General features: G+C 47.4%; 1 protein-coding gene across 1 annotated transcript; it reads right to left on the bottom strand.

Annotated features, from left to right (window-relative positions):
- Nucleotides 1–16,347: 16,347 nt before the first annotated feature.
- LOC125547305 (zinc finger MYM-type protein 1-like) lies at nt 16,348–18,097 on the bottom strand. The gene is made up of 3 exons (XM_048711237.1): nt 17,232–18,097; nt 16,490–17,154; nt 16,348–16,403 (listed from the first exon to the last, which is right to left on the bottom strand). The coding sequence occupies exons 1-3, from the start codon at nt 18,095–18,097 to the stop codon at nt 16,348–16,350; spliced, it is 1,587 nt and encodes a 528-aa protein (XP_048567194.1).
- Between the last annotated feature and the right edge of the window lie 408 nt (nt 18,098–18,505).

Here is an 18,505-nt window from a genome sequence, read left to right as displayed (position 1 = left end):
TTCTCCAGGGATCTCACTGGAGCTATGATCCTGTGATGGTTCATTCTCTGTGGGTGTCCACCGCCCGCGCCGATACCCGTCATGCGCTAATACGTCCATTTTGCATCATGCTTTTATATCGATATTTATTGCATTATGGGCTGTTATTACACATTATGTCACAATACTTATGCATATTCTCTCTTATTTTACAAGGTTTACATAAGGAGGGCGAATGTCGGCAGCTGGAATTCTGGGCTGGAAAAGGAGCAAATATTAGAGACCTATTCTGCACAACTCCAAAAGTCCTGAAACTCCACAAAAGTTATTTTTGGAAATAGTAAAAAATACTGAGCGGAAGAAATACGTCAGGGGGGGCTCCACCTTTCCACGAGGGTGGGGGCGCGCCCTACCCCCCTGGGCGTGCCCCCTGCCTCGTGGGCCCCCTGTTGGCCCTCCGGTGCTCATCTTCTGCTATATGAAGTCTTTCGTCCGAAGAAAAATCATAAGCAAGCTTTCGGGACGAGACTCCGACGCCACGAGGCGGAACCTTGGCAGAACCAATCTAGGGCTCCGGCGGAGCTGTTCTGCCGGGGACACTTCCCTCCAGGAGGGGGAAATCATCGCCATCGTCATCACCAACGCTCCTCTCATCGGGAGAGGTCAATCTCCATCAACATCTTCACCAGCACCATCTCCTCTCAAACCCTAGTTCATCTCTTGTATCCAATTCTTGTCTCTAAGTCTGGGATTGGTACCTGTAGGTTGCTAGTAGTGTTGATTACTCCTTGTAGTTGATGCTAGTTGGTTTATTTGGTGGAAGATCATATGTTCAGATCCTTTATGCATATTAATACTCCTATGATTATGAACATGAATATGCTTTGTGAGTAGTTACGTTTGTTCCTGAGGACATGGGAGAAGTCTAGCTATTAGTAGTCATGTGAATTTGGTATTCGTTCGATATTTTGATGAGATGTATGTTGTCTCTCCTCTAGTGGTGTTATGTGAACGTCGACTACATGACACTTCACCATTATTTGGGCCTAGAGGAAGGCACTGGGAAGTAATAAGTAGATGATGGGTTGCTAGAGTGACAGAAGCTTAAACCCTAGTTTATGTGTTACTTCATAAGGGGCTGATTTGGATCCACATGTTTCATGCTATGGTTAGGTTTACCTTAATACTTCTTTTGTAGTTGCGGATGCTTGCAATACGGGTTAATCATAAGTGGGATGCTTGTCCAAGTAAGGGCAGTACCCAAGCACCGGTCCACCCACATATCAAATTATCAAAGTACCGAACGTGAATCATATGAACGTGATGAAAACTAGCTTGACGATAATTCCCATGTGTCCTCGGGAGCGCTTTTCTCTATATAAGAGTTTGTCTAGGATTGTCCTTTGCTACAAAAAGGATTGGGCCACCTTGCTGCACTTTATTTATTTTTGTTACTTGTTGCTCGTTACAAATTATCCTATCACGAAACTATTTGTTACCTACTATTTCAGTGCTTGCAGAGAATACCTTGCTGAAAACCGCTTATCATTTCCTTCTGCTCCTCGTTGGGTTCGACACTCTTACTTATCGAAAGGACTACGATAGATCCCCTATACTTGTGGGTCATCAAGACTCTTTTCTGGCGCCGTTGCCGGGGAGTGAAGCGCCTTTGGTAGGTGGAATTTGGTAAGGAAAAATTTATATAGTATGCTGAAATTTACTGTCACTTGTCACTATGGAAAGTAATCCTCTGAGGGGCTTGTTCGGGGTATTTTCACCCCGACCAGTAGAGCAAAGAGTTGCTCCTCAACCTACTGAAACTACTGAAAATGAAAATGTCTACTTTGAAATTCCTTCGGGTATGTTAGAAAAACTGCTAGCTAATCCTTTTGCAGGAGATGGAACAAAGCATCCTGATGAGCACCTAATCTATGTAGATGAAGTTTGTGGATTATTTAATCTTGCAGGTATACCCGATGATGTTATTAAGAAGATGGTCTTCCCTTTATCTTTGAAGGGAGATGCATTGACATGGTATATGCTATGTGATGATACAGGATCATGGAACTACAAATGATTGAAATTGGAATTTCATCAGGAGTTTTATCCTATGCATCTTGTTCATCGTGATCGCAATTATATATATAGTTTTTGGTCTCGCGAAGGAGAAAGCATCGCTCAAGCTTGGGGGAGGCTTAAATCAATGTTATATTCATGCCCCAATCATGAACTCTCAAGAGAAATGATTATTCAAAAATTTTATGCTCGGCTTTCTGATAACAATCGCACCATGCTCGATACTTCTTGTGTTGGCTCTTTTGCGATGAAGACTATTGAATTCAAATGGGATCTATTGGAGAGAATTAAACGCAACTCTGAAGATTGGGATCTCGACGAAGGTAAGGAGTCAGGTATGACACCTAAGTTTGATTATTGTGTTAAATCTTTTATGGATACCGATGTTTTCCGTAAATTTAGCACTAAATATGGACTTGACTCTGAGATAGGAGCTTCTTTCTGTGAATCTTTTGCTGCTTATGTTGATCTCCCTAAGGAGAAGTGGTTTAAATATCATCCTCCAATAGAAGTAAAAGTAGCTACACCTATTAAAGTTGAAGAAAAGACTATCACTTATAATGATTCTATTGTTCATACTTCTTATATGTTGAGAAACCACCTTTCCCTGTTAGGATAAAGGATCATGCTAAAAGCTTCAACTGTGGTTCGTAAAAGCAATATTAGAACCTATACACCTCCTGAGCAAGTTAAAGTTGAACCTAATATTGTTATTGTTAAAGATCTTTTGTCTGATAATATTGATGGGCATGTTATTCATTTCCGTGATGAAACTGCTGGAATTGCCAAACCTTGTGCTAAAGATAGGTCATTGTGTTTCATGGCTTGAGGATCTTCATACTGTTAAGACAAATTATTTTTCTGGACTTAAAAATCTTAGTACTCAAAACGTGCGACCAATAGTGTTCGTACTGAACTACGGTAACATCTATTTAGGAAAGATGGTAAGATTTTTACTATTTGTCCTCAGTGCATCTTTTGCATACATTATTTTTTAAGCTAAACTTCATTGTTGGGTATGTTACTATATGATGTTGGGACTCTGTTGTGCCTCATTGGATCGAGACTAAAGGTCGCATGAGAATTGTTAGCTTACGGCCAAGATATCCTACAATGCACTTTAGTGCATATAGGATTTCTAATAGCGAGGAATGCTTAATAGTGAAAGACTGGAGCAAAATTGTAAACGATCGCAGAGAAGTACTAGGGGGCAGTAATCAGAAGCGCAGCCCACGATTAGGAGACAGGTTCATCTGCATGCTCTAACTTGATGAAGCAGGAGTGCTACACATGTTTTATGCTATTTTACCTGAGAGAGAGCAGCAGGAGTGATTAGCTAGCTAGAAATGAGTTATGATGATTAAATAGCTAGTGTTGGTCGTAATGACTATGATGATTATTATTAGCTAGTGTTGGTGATGATTAGATAGCTACCGCAGCTAGTGTTGGTAGTGATTAGCTAGCTAGAATGAGTTTGAAGATGATGATGTGTGCTACACTATGATTATGATGATTAAATAGCTACTGTTGGTGGTAATGACTATGATGATGATTAAATAGCTTGTGCTAGTAGTATACTTTTGACATGCACCACAAGCAAAATGCTACGAAGAAGAAGCTTCACCATCGCACGGGGTCAGGTGGCTACCTCGTAGCCCGGCCTAAGTGGTCCAAGACTGAGAATGATCTGGTTGATAAAGGGATCGAACCAGAGACAATTAACTGGCCAGACCGTTGCCGGACTTGGTTCTTCGGGGCTAGCGGAACCTTGGACCCTGTGACAGGGAAGTGCATTTGGACGAACGATCAAATGGACATACCAGTCAGGAAGCTTAAGCAATATATCGAAGCAGTCTGACACCTTGATGAACCCAGTCTGACACCTACTGATCACCCTTTGAGCAATAGGTGTCAGCCGGACAGCGTAGGCTTTGGCGCATAGCTTGAACGGTACATTAATAAGCGTGATAGGCCTAAATAACTTGATGCTGTCCGTGCCCTTAACTTTGGGGATGAGACTAATCACCCCAAAATTTAGACGGGCCAGGTCCACTTGGCCCAACGCAAAGCCATTAACGATTGCGTGAAACACATGTTTCAGGCTGGGCCATAATTTTTTGAAAAACTCTACCGGCCACCCATCAGAACCCGGGGCCGTGCCCGTTTTCATGGAGGCCAGCGCACGATCAATCTCCTCCGGTAGAGAAGACAGGACAAGTCCTGCGTTTTCTTCCTGTGAGACCCGCTCTGTTGGACCCCAAAAATCCTCCCGAAGGCAAAGTTGCTTCTCCTCAGTCGTCCCCAACAGGCCAATGAAGAAGTCATATATATGCTTACAAATCTCCGCCTGGGTGACCAATACCCTATCCCCATGATTAAGGCGAAGTATAGCACCTTTACGTTTTCTCCCGTTGGCGAACGCGTGGAAGTAACTTGTATTTGCGTCGCCTTTGGTCACCCACTTGATGCCACCCCTACGGCGCCAGTACTCCTCTTCAGCTCTCAGAATGGAGAGTACTTGATCTTCCAGCGCATATCTCTGAGCCCACTCCTGCTCGGAAAAGGCTCGAACATCCGCTTCCGCATCAAGCGTTGTGATTTGTGCCACAAGCTTGCATGCTCCTTTTTGGATTCGCTACCAAAATTCGATCCCCAACCCCTGAGGAACGTACGCAGCCTAGCCGCAGCTACCGACCAAAACTCGGTCGGGCCCCTTTGGGAGCCCAACTGAGACACAATAGCATCCCACCTCTCACGCACCATGGTCTCGAAGCCCTCTGCTTCAAACCAGGCAGTTTCAAAAAAGAATCTGCTACTACGGCGAATCTGCTCCTCCCCTGAGGAGAAGACCAGAGGGATGTGATCAGATCCGATCCTAGTTTCTGCCACTAACGAGCACATCGGGAAAAGAGCTTCCCACTCCGGGGTGAAGAAGACACGATCAAGAACTGACCTAACCGGACGGAGCTGTTTGTTGGTCCACGTAAATCTCGCCCCGGTCCGAGCAGCCTCCCGTAACGAGGCTGCCGCAATTGCGTTGTTGAAAAGGGACACCCTAGCCCAGTCCATAATGCCATTGTTCTTATCCGAACCCGATCGGATCAAGTTAAAGTCGCCTCCTACAATGACCGGGAGGTTAGCTGTCCGTTTGGCCCCTACCATCGCTGAAACCTCATCTAAAAAGCATGCCGACTTCGAGTGATCGGCAGGCCCATAGACACCCATGACTACCCAAACCAGATTCGAAGCCCGGTGCCTAACCGTGGCCATAATGCAAAATACACCAAATTCCCACCCCAAGACATCACAAACATCATTATTACAACCCATGAGAAGGCCACCCGAATGGCCCGAAGAAGGAACCCAATGCCAATTAAATCGCTGTAAAGGATCGATTGCAAGTAAATCACGAGGAGAAAAGTCGGCCTTGATGGTTTCCTGTAACGCAACAATATCGATACGCTCCTTGGCCATGTATTCCCTGAGCTGCGTGCGATGCCCTACGTGCCCACAACCCCGAATATTCCAGAAGAGAACCCGCATTACAGCACCCGATTACGAAGGCGAACTCCTCGCGAGCTCACCGCCTTTTGCACTCTCTTCCTAGCCGGCGCACGGCTGGAAGAGGGGATGTCAGAGCCTTCCCTCGTCTCTACTTCCCCTTCGGGCACCACCACAACCAACTGACCCCCTGGGCAGGTTTTCTGTGCATCCGAGGCCTGGCAACGCGCTGCCGCCTCGACCAAGGCAGCTTGTGCCTCCTCGCGCGCGCGCACTAACGGGATAATATCAGTAGAGCTAGACCCCAGCTCCACCCCACTATCATGTAAAATCGAAGCAAGATGTTCGTCCGAGAACGCGCTGAGAATTTTAAAAGAGGGGAGGGGGTTACCTGACACGTCCAAGTTCTTGTCCGCCGCACACAGTTTTGCGCTCTCCATGGATGAAAGATCTCCCAACTTGGCCTTCGCCCTGGTGCTCGGCTCCCGCGTCGCCACTGGCGTGGCCTTGGAGCGCTTGGCCTTGAAGCCCACATCCCCCGCCGCCAACTCCGACCCCAGCTCGCCACACAGAGACGCCGCCATGCTTGGAGCGGGCTGGGCCACGGTCTTGGGTCCCGGCTTCCTGCCCGCCGTCTTCTTGGGCGGCCTGCCCGCTCCCCCTGAGCCCCGCTTGCCCGAGGCAGGAGTAGCACCTTCCTTGGTTAGATCAGCAACCCCGGCCTGCGCAACCATCGGAGAGGAGGGGATTGAGGTCCTCCCCCCCGCCAGCCCCGCTCCATCATCAGCCCCGGATACCAACGCCAGTGAAGGGCGAGGCGTAGGGAACTGCTGCGCCAAGTTGGATCCATACTCATCAAAGGCTCCTGCCAAGTCGCGCGCCAGGTTCGGACCGCTAACGGCAGTATCCTGGGTCGCCACCACCATCGCCCGCCCTTCCATCGCGCCAAGCTTGTCCCACGCCTCTGTGTCAATGGAAGTGTCTTGCATGCTGTCTTCAAGATCCTCTTCTTGCCCTCCCATAACCACGTCCTTACACTGTTGTCCTGCACTCTGCCCAGCCTCCGGCCTGTCTTTGTCAGCACTAGGAGCCCCCGGAGCCGGGTCCCCGTCTTTGGACGGAGGGGGAGGTTGGGACGCTCCCGATCCCCCAACCCCTGACCCCGCTCCAACCACGCCCCTGCGTTAGGATAAAGGATCATGCTAAAGCTTCAACTGTGGTTCGTAAAAGCAATATTAGAACCTATACACCTCCTGAGCAAGTTAAAGTTGAACCTAATATTGTTATTGTTAAAGATCTTTTGTCTGATAATATTGATGGGCATGTTATTCATTTCCGTGATGAAACTGCTGGAATTGCCAAACCTTGTGCTAAAGATAGGTCATTGTGTTTCATGGCTTGAGGATCTTCATACTGTTAAGACAAATTATTTTTCTGGACTTAAAAATCTTAGTACTCAAAACGTGCGACCAATAGTGTTCGTACTGAACTACGGTAACATCTATTTAGGAAAGATGGTAAGATTTTTACTATTTGTCCTCAGTGCATCTTTTGCATACATTATTTTTTAAGCTAAACTTCATTGTTGGGTATGTTACTATATGATGTTGGGACTCTGTTGTGCCTCATTGGATCGAGACTAAAGGTCGCATGAGAATTGTTAGCTTACGGCCAAGATATCCTACAATGCACTTTAGTGCATATAGGATTTCTAATAGCGAGGAATGCTTAATAGTGAAAGACTGGAGCAAAATTGTAAACGATCGCAGAGAAGTACTAGGGGGCAGTAATTCAGAAGCGCAGCCCACGATTAGGAGACAGGTTCATCTGCATGCTCTAACTTGATGAAGCAGGAGTGCTACACATGTTTTATGCTATTTTACCTGAGAGAGAGCAGCAGGAGTGATTAGCTAGCTAGAAATGAGTTATGATGATTAAATAGCTAGTGTTGGTCGTAATGACTATGATGATTATTATTAGCTAGTGTTGGTGATGATTAGATAGCTACCGCAGCTAGTGTTGGTAGTGATTAGCTAGCTAGAATGAGTTTGAAGATGATGATGTGTGCTACACTATGATTATGATGATTAAATAGCTACTGTTGGTGGTAATGACTATGATGATGATTAAATAGCTTGTGCTAGTAGTATACTTTTGACATGCACCACAAGCAAAATGCTACGAAGAAGAAGCTTCACCATCGCACGGGGTCAGGTGGCTACCTCGTAGCCCGGCCTAAGTGGTCCAAGACTGAGAATGATCTGGTTCATAAAGGGATCGAACCAGAGACAATTAACTGGCCAGACCGTTGCCGGACTTGGTTCTTCGGGGCTGGCGGAACACTTGGACCCTGTAACAGGGAAGTGCATTTGGACGAACGATCAAATGGACATACCAGTCAGTAAGCTTAAGCAGTATATCGAAGCAGCGCAGGAAGGGACGTTCTTTCCAGACAGAGAGAACGACGAGCTCACAATGGCCCTCGGGAATCCTGAGCACCCTGGACGGACACGAGGCACGCCAGGCTCCATTCCGTGGAAGGTTGGGTTTCCGGACGCAGGCGGTTACAAATCCCATGAGAGGAGGAAAAAAGTGCAGCAGACCCAAATGCAGGCGCTGCAAGCAAGGGTAGACGCATAGAGGAACGAGAAGCAAATCGCAGCAAACGTACTGCCGAAGCCTGCCCCGAAGCTACCCCGCCATCTCAGCGCAGAAGCACCGTGGCTTCCACTGAGCTGCTTCAGCCGGAGCATGCCTTGACGGCTCCTGCCAGCTATCCCGTGGATGCTATCACGGAGTCTCAAAATTGCCACCTTATGACGCAATGGATGAATTTGAAGGTTAAGGCGGCTGTTGGCTCTGTTTATCCTACTGAACCCGGCGCAACTTTTCACTGCCGGCCGATTCCAGAAGGATATGCTAGGGTGATGGTGGATGAAATAACGGAGGGATTTGAGGACCTCCAGCTTGACCACCCTACCGGTGAAGGGGAGACTCGGCTGGGGTCTGCTCTGAAGACTCCATGCCTATGGCGGAAGGAGCTCATCAACCTTCCGAACTGGATGCCTCCGCCTCCTCCTCCTCCGGCGAGTCAGGGCACTCCGCCTCCTCCACCGCCTCCTCCTCCGGCGAGTGACGATCAGGGGCCGGCTCCTTCTCCGGCGCGTGGCGGCACTCCGCCTCCTTCTCCGCCTGCGCCGACGCCCGAGCAGCCAGCCTCCTCCTTCTCCGCCTCGTCAGCAAGGGCGGAAGAGACCTGCCGCCGCTCCGCTGCTCCGGGCGTCGTATCCTTCTCCTCTGCCTCGTAAGCATGTCAAGAAGACAACCGCTTCGTCTGCTTGGTCGGCGTCTAGCAGTACAACCAGAGGCGGGAGGACATACAGATTCGGTCCTTCTCTGAAGACTCCAGAGAAGTTACCATATGAGAGGACCCCGGAGGAGAACGCCGAGATCGCGCGAACCGAAGTGGATGACTGGTTTCAAGGGTTGAAAGCAAAGAGACATCCACCTCCGGAGGAGAAGGTAGATCCGGTGAAAGTGAAGCGCACTCTGGTTGCCCTGGCAAAACCACCCAAGTCTCCGCTGAAAGGCAACTATGAGCGCATTATTGCAAAGACATGGGCCGAAGCGGAGCGGTCGGGAAGTACAGTCAGTGATCAAAGGCTGAAAGAACGACGAGCAGCTGGGAAACAAATTGCCCAGCTCGGCGAACAAGTGAAGCAATCGTGCCCCCGCTCAAGGTGCCTAGCGACATCATCGATCCGAGGATGGTGCCCAGTTATTGCAATGTTGACAATTACCTGCCCGACGATGTACATTATGATCCCATGAAGGTGCAGATACACAGATACGAGTACAGGAAGCCTCTCGTCAAAGATGAAAAATCTTTAACAACGATGATGCGAAGATTACATGATTGGTACTTGAAAATCTGCAGAGAGTCTGGGGGGAGGAGTACTTTGTATGCGAGAGTTAAACCGGAGCATGACCTCGTTGGAATTGAACTGTTGCCTATTCCATTTGAGGAGTTCTATCAGTTTTTCAATCAATTGGCCCTCGATAAAACAACGATCACCTGCTACTGTCTGTAAGTACTACTACTTCTGTCATTAAGTCTCTCTATATAGCTCATCTCTTTCATTGCATGTATTTATAATTATCCTCACTATATTATGCAGATTGAAGATCGCCGAATTGAAGAAAAGACAAATCGGTGATATTGGGTTCGTTAACACATATCTCATAGATGCAACTCAGGTTGAACATCGCCTCGAAGATACCGAGGAAAACTTGCTACGATCATTCAAAAAAAATGAAAACAAAGATATAATACTCTTTCCTTACAACTTCAAGTGAGTGTTACTGTCTTGTGCATATTCGGTTTCCCTTATATATTAGTCAAGGTTATAGTAATGTAATTGATGAGTTATGCATGCATGCGCAGGTACCACTATATTCTCCTAGAGATTAGGCTTGAGCAGGGAGTAGTAACCGTCTTGGACTCTAAACGAAAAGATCCCCAGGAGTATGCGAACATGACTGAAATCCTCAAGAAGTAAGTTAAATCGATCATTATCCACCATATCAGCAACTTTGTTCATTTCCTGATATCAAGTAATTGTTTTCTTTGTCCGGCAGGGTTTGGAGAAAATTCACCAGAAAAGTTCCGGGACTGCCGAAGGAGCTGGAATTTAGACACCCGAAAGTAAGTACTATAGTAGCATGTTCCGCGCATCTCCTAGTGATTCAAGCGCTAGTTTCATCAATACCATTTAGCATTCTTGCTTATCAGTTTGATTGACCTCTATTTCTTGTAAAGTGGTTGTGGCAGGAAAGAATGATTTCTGTGGATACTACGTCTGCGAGTCCATCCGCCACACGACCTGTGAGCGGGGCGGGTACTCTGACGAACAATATGAAGTACGTAAATAACAACATTCACAATTTTATTTTATTACCATCATTTGTTTGAGTTTCATTCATTCATATATATATGTATTGACCCCCTTCTTCAAATTAGATGTTTCGGAAGCGGGATGAACTCCTAGCCCAGCTCGCATGCGAGCAATTCAAGAGGAATTGGCGGCATTCTTTCTTGACCACGTGATCGCTGAAGACGGAGAATACTATGTGAACCATGAGTCCGTATGATTATATTTGTAAGAGATAATTATTGTATATATGTAGCCGGTAGTGTCGGATAGATATACGAGAACTTGTTGTTCGACCAATCTCTCGGAGAAGGAGAGGTGGTCGATATCACTTCTCTCTGTATGCATATATGTTCATGACGATCTTCTGTTTCCTTCGTTTGCTTACTAGCTAGCTAGCGTGTCTAGTCCTCTCTATACGTATGTATAGTACGTAGCGTCGACCAAGCACGGACATAAGAGAGGACACTTCTCTCTATTAATTATAGCTAGCTAACACAATATATGAAACACCTAAATTAACCCCCCAAAACCCCAACCCCCCCCCTTCAAAAAAAAACAAAAACCCCAGCCACAGAAATGCTGACGCGTGGATGCCTATTGGTCCCGGTTGGTGCCACCAACCGGGACCAAAGGGTCTCCTGCCTGGGCTCTGCGCACTGCCCACGTGGAGGCCCATCAGTCCCGGTTCTGGATTGAACCGGGACTAAAGGGTCGGGGCATTAGTACCGACACTTTAGTCCCGGTTCAGGAACCGGGACTAAAGCCCTTACGAACCGGGACTATAGGCCCTTTTTCTACCAGTGACGAAAAGCGCCAGTTCGGCCTTTTTTTCCGCCTGGCGGCCGCAGGCCGAACCCGGCGCACTCGGGGGAGATAGGGGGCTCCGGCGCAAGGGAAAAGCGCGACTGGCCCACACCGTCAGGTGAAAAGTCAAGATTTTCTTCCCTGACTCGTCTCCCCTCCCCCCCCGCGCGCCCTCGGCCGCCACTAGCTATATCCTGGCGCCGCCCGCCGCCCTTCACCGCTAGATAGCCATTCCCCGCCGGAAAAATACTAGAGGTTCGCCTCGGCAGCCCCTCCAACAGCAGCTGGGCATTTCCGGCCGGCGTTTTCGGCCGCGGAGGGGCAGTTTAGCGGCTGGTGCACGCCCACCGGGTGCAAGGTGTTCGGCGATTTTCCTGCCTCGGCGATGGACTCGGATGACGAGGAAGCGCTCGCCGCGCTGCTGGAAGAGGAAGCTGAGGCCGACGTCCAGGAAGAAGAGCATCTCATGGTGCTCGCCGCCCTCGCCCAGCTGCTGGCGAGCAATGAAAAACCGCGGCGAGGTGGCTCGGCGCCGGGGCAGGTGAAAGCAAAGAACCGACATCATCTCGAAGGCTACTGCATGCTCTACTCCGACTACTTCGCCGATGCTCCACTTCACGGCGATAAAAACATTTCGGCGCCGTTATCGGATGAGCCGAAAGCTCTTCCTCAGGATTGTGAATTCCATCCGGGAGTTCGACAACTACTTCAAGTGCAAGATGGATTGCACCGGCAAACTTGGATTCACCTCGATCCAGAAGTGCACGACAGCGATGAGGATGCTTGCATACGGAGCTCCCGGTGATTCACTCGACGACTATGGGCGCATGGCCGAGTCCACCAGCATAGAGTGTTTCTACAAGTTCTGTCGGGCAGTGGTGGCAGTGTTTGGACCGCAATACTTGAGAACACCCAATGCGGAAGACACTGCTCGGATCCTAGCATAGAATGCAGCAAGAGGATTTCCTGGGATGCTTGGAAGCATCGACTGCATGCATTGGAAATGGAAGAATTGCCCATTTGCTTGGCAGGGGATGTACAAAGGCGCCAAAGGCGGTTGTAGTGTGGTACTTGAGGCGGTGGCCACACAGGACCTCTGGATTTGGCACTCCTTCTTTGGTATGCCAGGAACTCACAATGACATCAACGTGCTGCAGTGCTCTCCTGTCTTTGCCAAGCTTGTTGAAGGTCATTCTCCTCCGGTGAACTTCGAGATCAATGGGTGGCACTACAACAAGGAGTACTATCTAGCTGATGGGATCTATCCGAGATGGTCTACATTTGTGAAGACTATCTCAAACATTGTGCCAGGAGGCAAGAAGTCCTACTTTGCCAAGTGTCAAGAGGCTTGCAGGAAGGATGTCGAGCATGCTTTTGGTGTGCTCCAATTTCGATTAGCTGTTGTCTGGTACCCCGCTCAGACCTGGTCGAAAGATCAAATGTGGGAGATCATGACTTGTTGTGTCATCTTGCACAACATGATCATCGAGAGCGAGCAACAAGACCCAGTGTTTGACACTGAACCATACTACTGGTAGGGTCCTCTAGCCGAAGTTGATCACCAGCTACCGGCAACCTAGACTGCCTACCTCAGTATGCGTCAGGAGATCCGAGACCCACAGGTGCATCATGAGCTGCAGCATGATCTGGTGGAGCACCTATGGAGGCTCAAGGGTGACGCCGGGCGCGACGTGTGATGAAATATGAGTTTTTATTTGTTGAACTATATAATTTGTATTGAACTATTTGTTGTTGTACTATTTTGTTGAAGTATTTGGTTTTTCTGTGGTGAAATATGTGATAAAAACTTATTTATGTTGATAATTGAACACCGAGCCACAGCGAACCACGTCGACTATGGGCCCTTTATTCGCCGAAAGAGGCTGAAAACTGGGCCAATATCGGCGCCTGGGGGCGACGACTGGGCGCAAAACCGCCCCCAGCGCCGATTGTATCGCCGGCTCGCCCCCAGGGGGAGATTTGGGGGGGGCAACGGCTGGAGATGCTCTAAGAGCATATACAGTCATGCGCCCCAAACCGGCCTCAAACCCCCATCAAACAGGCCTCAAACGCCCGAACTGACCGGCACCCCTCATATCCAGCCCAAATATGGGGCAGATATGGGGCGCCCGGGCGTGTTCGGGATGTAGGACTGACGATGGGATCCCACGCGGGATGGCCTGGAAACTCGGTGGTCCGACAGACATCTCCTCCGTCGACGCCGTGTGAACCTCGCGTGGCGCCGCTCCGGCTGCTCGCCCGAGGCCAAATCCGGCTATTGAAGCCGGCCGGCGTCCCCCAACCCTAGCCCATCCACCTCAGCCCTCTCTGCGCCGCAACCTAATCCCATCCACCTCCTCTCCCCCACTCTCCCCATGCTCTCCAGCATCACGATGGTCCGGCAGAAAATCACGACGTACGCTATGCTCATGCCAGAGCGGCGGTACCAGATCGCGGAGGAGATCCGGGCGAGGCGTGCCGCGCGCATCGCTGTCGGGCTGCCTTCGGACTCGTCAAAGGAGGAGGAGGAGGAGCCGGAGGAGGAGGAAGAGTAGCTGCCGGAGCCGTTGGAGTTGGCGGGTCCGAAGGAGGACGAGGTGGAGCAGCCTGCTCCGGGCTTCAACATGGAGGGCGCGAATGCGGAGTTCGCCGTCGCCCAAGCCGCGGAGATGACGAAGCAGTGGGCCATCCTGGAGTCCATCCAGGATGAGGCCTATGTGCAGGCCAACCGGCAGTTCCTCCGGCAGGAGCGGGCGACGACTAACGCACTCGTTGCCGAACTTGACGTGGAGATAGAGGACGCGGCTAGAGCGGAGCAGCTGGAGGAGCCGGAGCTGCAGCTGCCGCTCATATACCCGGAGCCGAGCACGGAGATAGTCGACATCTCGAACGAGGAGTAGCCTAGGTGATCTACATAGTACGTAGATTTTTATCTTTGCATGCTTTTGTATGGATTTAAGAATTTTAGTATGAGGTGTCCGGATGTAGATGTGCAAATTTGAGGATTGATCAGTCATTGCCCACAGACGCGCCTGCATGTGTTTGAGGAGTCATATTTGAAATATGCGGCTGTAAATGCTCTAAATGGGCGTGTATGCAGCAGAAGGAGGGGGTGGGAGAGAGAAATGGGCCGTGAGGGACTAGCAAATGGGTAGTGCTATTTTCAGTAGGAAAGTGAGGGACCAGCCAATGGAGGGAAATGTGTAGTGCAATTTTCAATAGGAAATATCAATGCAAGGCTCCGGTTTCCCTGGCCTGCGGTAGAGACAAGAGGAGTGAATGCATCTCCTCTGTCCAATCTTTTGTGCTTGTCCTGTTCGTCCTCTCTCTCTCCATGGAATGGAATGGGTGGCCCTTTTTTAATTGCGCTCTGCTGCATCAGCGGGAAACCGGGGAAGATGATGAGAGCGCGCTAGACAGCTAGAGAGAGAGAAAGCGCTAGACAGCTAGAGAGAGAGAGAGAGAGAAGAGAGAGAGAGAGAGAGAGAGGAGGGCGAATAGGGTTGTACGCGCGCGGGATGGCCTGGCCTTCTTTGTCGCCGCGTACAGGTTGACGACGGCGTGCCGGCCGGTTCCGCCCAGGCGTTCAGTCCGTATGCCGACTTGGCGTGCGCGCTGGTCGGCGTGTACGTTTGGTTTGGCCGAGGCCACGTACGTACGTCCGACCGTCCGCGTGCATGCATGCATGAGGTCAGTGGCGAATCCAGAAAGAAAATGGAGGGTGGGCTCAAAGTTAACAGAGAAAAAAAACGAAACGTCCGTTTGATGAAAAACAACATCATCTCCTAGTCCATTTGTCCAAATATGATCAAACTTTCTCAGAATACTACTGGAGGCATGTGGTATTTACTGGATTTTTTCTCTAGAATGTTTGAAACATATTAAATTTGAACTAAATTCTGAATCTGCTTAGCTAAATAGCCATTATTTTCTAGGCCATTTGTGCAAATGTGCTCAAGCTTTCCAGGAATACTACTGGAAACATGTACTATTTACTGGATTTTTTTGAAAGGTTTTAACAATTGAATTTCAAACTAATATTGGTATTGCAAAGACAATATCTGCCAAACCAGTGCTCAAAAAGACATGAAAATTTTCAAGAGCAATAGTAATAACATGTTTAACCATACTAGAAATGTTAATACAATTCATACACAAGGTATCAAAGTACAAGAGAAGTAACAACAAAAGGACAATGAAATGTTGCTCTTACTAACTAGTACTGTAGTTATAGAACATCTTCACACCAAAATATAGAAATGTATGCGTAAGGCACCTCCTACAAGCCATCTGTTCACATTAGTACACTTGTTAGTGATATAACAATAAGTCATGAACGAATAAGTATTGAAACTAGTAACAGTGGCATCAATACCTCTAAGAAATCACATGAAACTCATGTGGCAAATGTCCTTTCCGATCCCTCATTTTCTGGAATTGTATCATGATTTGGTCATCAGGAATGCTTCTAAATATCTCTTTCTCGCAGTAGCACACCATCAAATCATTTAGCCAATCATCTGATAGTTTGTTGCGCAAATCTGTCTTGATTATCTTCATTGCTGAAAATATTCTCTCAACGGATGAAGTGGCCACAGGAAGAATAAGTGTCAACTCAATGAGGCGATATACCAACTGGAAAGATGTGTGTTTCATTGTTTCAACCATCAACCGAGCAAGTGTGGAAACATCCCGACATCCATTAAACTCCTCACTTCTCCTAATGTTCATAAGAAATCTTGGGAGGTCTACTCCTAGCATTAACCGATCAGCTTCTGTGAAGTCCTCATCATAAATTTCAGCAAGCCGAATAAGTTTGTCAACGTTAAACTTTGAGAAGTTGTTTGCTGGATTAAGACAAGACATACAATCCAATAACTCGGTGGAAACTTCATTGAATCGGTGATTCATCTCAGTGATAGTTGCATCAATGGCAACATTGAATGTGCTAACCTTGTAATAATGAAGTCGAGTCACCTTATTCTTAGTGCGAACAGATTGACCCATAGCTCCAACAAGATCATCCATGTTTGGCACATCAATACCATGTGTTTCACAAAAGTTCTTGGCTTGGCAGAATAAATACTCCCACCCATTGTCCCTCATGCTCTGCAAGCTTTCTTTCACATCCAAGATCAAACGCATGGCTTCAACAATGTTTTGATTCTTTGTTTGCAAAGCTTGGGATAGATGACTTGTGTTGCTCAACAAGTTTATTAAGAACAACATGATGAACACAAATTCAAAGCATTCCATGTTTTTAAGCAAACCTCTAGCTCCACCTTGACATGTGTGTTCTCGGGCATCAACCACAACAATTCCTAGCACCTCCACCACAGCATTCCACATTGTGAATATACGAAGCAAAGTTTTGAGATGTGAGCCCCAACGAGTATCTCCTGGCCTTGTTATGTTAGATTCTTGATGCAGCCCGGTTCCGGCTGTGATCTTTCCATTCTCCATCAAATCTAACAACTCATCTTGATGTTTGGCAAGTAATGCATCCTTCCTTTTGCAAGATGAACACACTTGAGTAACTATCAACGGAATATAGTTGAAGAAATCAGCAATAGCAGGACTACATTGAGCCACATTGACAACCACCAACTGTAACTGGTGAGCAAAGCAATGAACATAAAATGCATACGGAGCTTCATCTCTAACCAGTTTTTGCAAACCGTTGAATTCCCCTCTCATATTGGAAGCACCATCATAACCCTGACCACGTAGCCTAGAAGTTGACAAACCATGATATTCCAACACATCAACCAAAGCTTTTTTAATTCCAGCAGATGTACAATCTGTGATGTGCTTAATTGCAAGAAATCGCTCTTGAAGCACTCCATGATCATCTAGAAATCTACATGCATCAGGAAATCAGATTAGTAAACATTAGTAGAACAATTTAAAAAAACACTAGAATATGGCATGTGTTACCTGACAATCACCGCCATTTGCTCCTTTATTGAGCAATCTCTAGCTTCATCAATAAGTATTGAGAAATTCTTATCTCCAATGTCATTCTTAATAACTTTGGTTACCTCCATTGCACAAGCTGTAGCAAGGTCCTTCTGGATGTCGGAACAAATCATTTGTGCGTTTCCTGGCCCCTTATCAAATGCCTCCTTCACATCTTCTTTCTTGTCCTTATACCAGTCCAATAACTCTCTGAAATTGCCCTTGTTGATGGAAGTGGAGGATTCGTCATGCCCACGAAAAGCTTCACCTTGTGCTATGAGATACCTTGCACAATCCAATGATGCAGTTAGGCGGATTTTATAAGATATCTCAGACTCCTTGCTGTACACACGGAATTGGGTAGCCACACTTGCTCTCTGATTGTTGAAATCATCACAATCTCCCTTAGCAATGTTGTGGTAACTAGATGGACCACCAACATGCTTTCTGAAATTACTTAGGGCTGTTTTCCAACGAGTGTAACCATCTTTTGTGAAAACATCATTTCCAAATCTAATGGCTTGTGATGGTTTCTTGAAAAGAAAGCAATGGAAGCAAAAAGCGGCCTCCTTTTCCACACTATATTCCAACCAATCATACGTATCAAACCACGCAGGTTGAAAGGATCTCCAAATTCTACCATCCTTTGTCTTTTCAAAATTATGCCCAATAGCTTTGTTTCTCCCTTTCAACAAATAAGCTCGTCTCACATCACTTCTAATTTCAGGAGCATAATCTTCTATTGGTATTCGAAGTCCTGGATCTGAAATAATTTGACTTGGATGAAATTCTGGTATAGGTTGCCTTGGTTGGTTTGTACTCTCATCAATTGTGGTATGATTCATCTCAACATTTGGGGATTCATTTGGGCGTTCAGGAGGAGGGATTGTGCCCACAACAATTAAGGGGAGGGGATTTGCAGTCACATTAGTTGGTTCAAGTTCAGGTTCGACATCGGTAGGGGGAGGAGCAGGCCTTTGGGGAGGGGTAATTGAACTGCTTGCATAAAAACTATGCATACTCATAGTTTTTCTCTTCATTTCTAAATCTGCAAATAAATTGTAATTGACCTAAATCAACTAATAGCGCATGAACTAGCAAACAAACTGTAATTGATATGAGCCAAATTAAAGAAAGGAATGGAATTATGGAACTTGGAAGCAAACTGGGAATTATACCTTAGCCAGTATTGGATGCGCTCAGCTTGGAACGGGGCGTGGCAGTGTGCGGCTATGCGAGCCGAATGCTCGCTC

Source organism: Triticum urartu, chromosome 3 (assembly GCF_003073215.2).
Source record: "Triticum urartu cultivar G1812 chromosome 3, Tu2.1, whole genome shotgun sequence".
Lineage (NCBI taxonomy): Eukaryota > Viridiplantae > Streptophyta > Magnoliopsida > Poales > Poaceae > Triticum > Triticum urartu.
The sequence above is the reverse complement of the archived record's forward strand: the minus strand, read 5'-3'. Positions and strand labels throughout refer to the sequence as shown.

Coding starts and splice junctions, on each gene's coding strand:
- LOC125547305 (XM_048711237.1), bottom strand. CDS start 18,097: ATGAATCATACCACAATTGATGAGAGTACAAACCAACCAAGGCAACCT. Junction 17,155..17,231: donor CAAATGGCGGTGATTGTCAG/GTAACACATGCC, acceptor TGATGCATGTAG/ATTTCTAGATGATCATGGAG. Junction 16,404..16,489: donor AAACTTGTTGAGCAACACAA/GTCATCTATCCC, acceptor GAAAGCTTGCAG/AGCATGAGGGACAATGGGTG.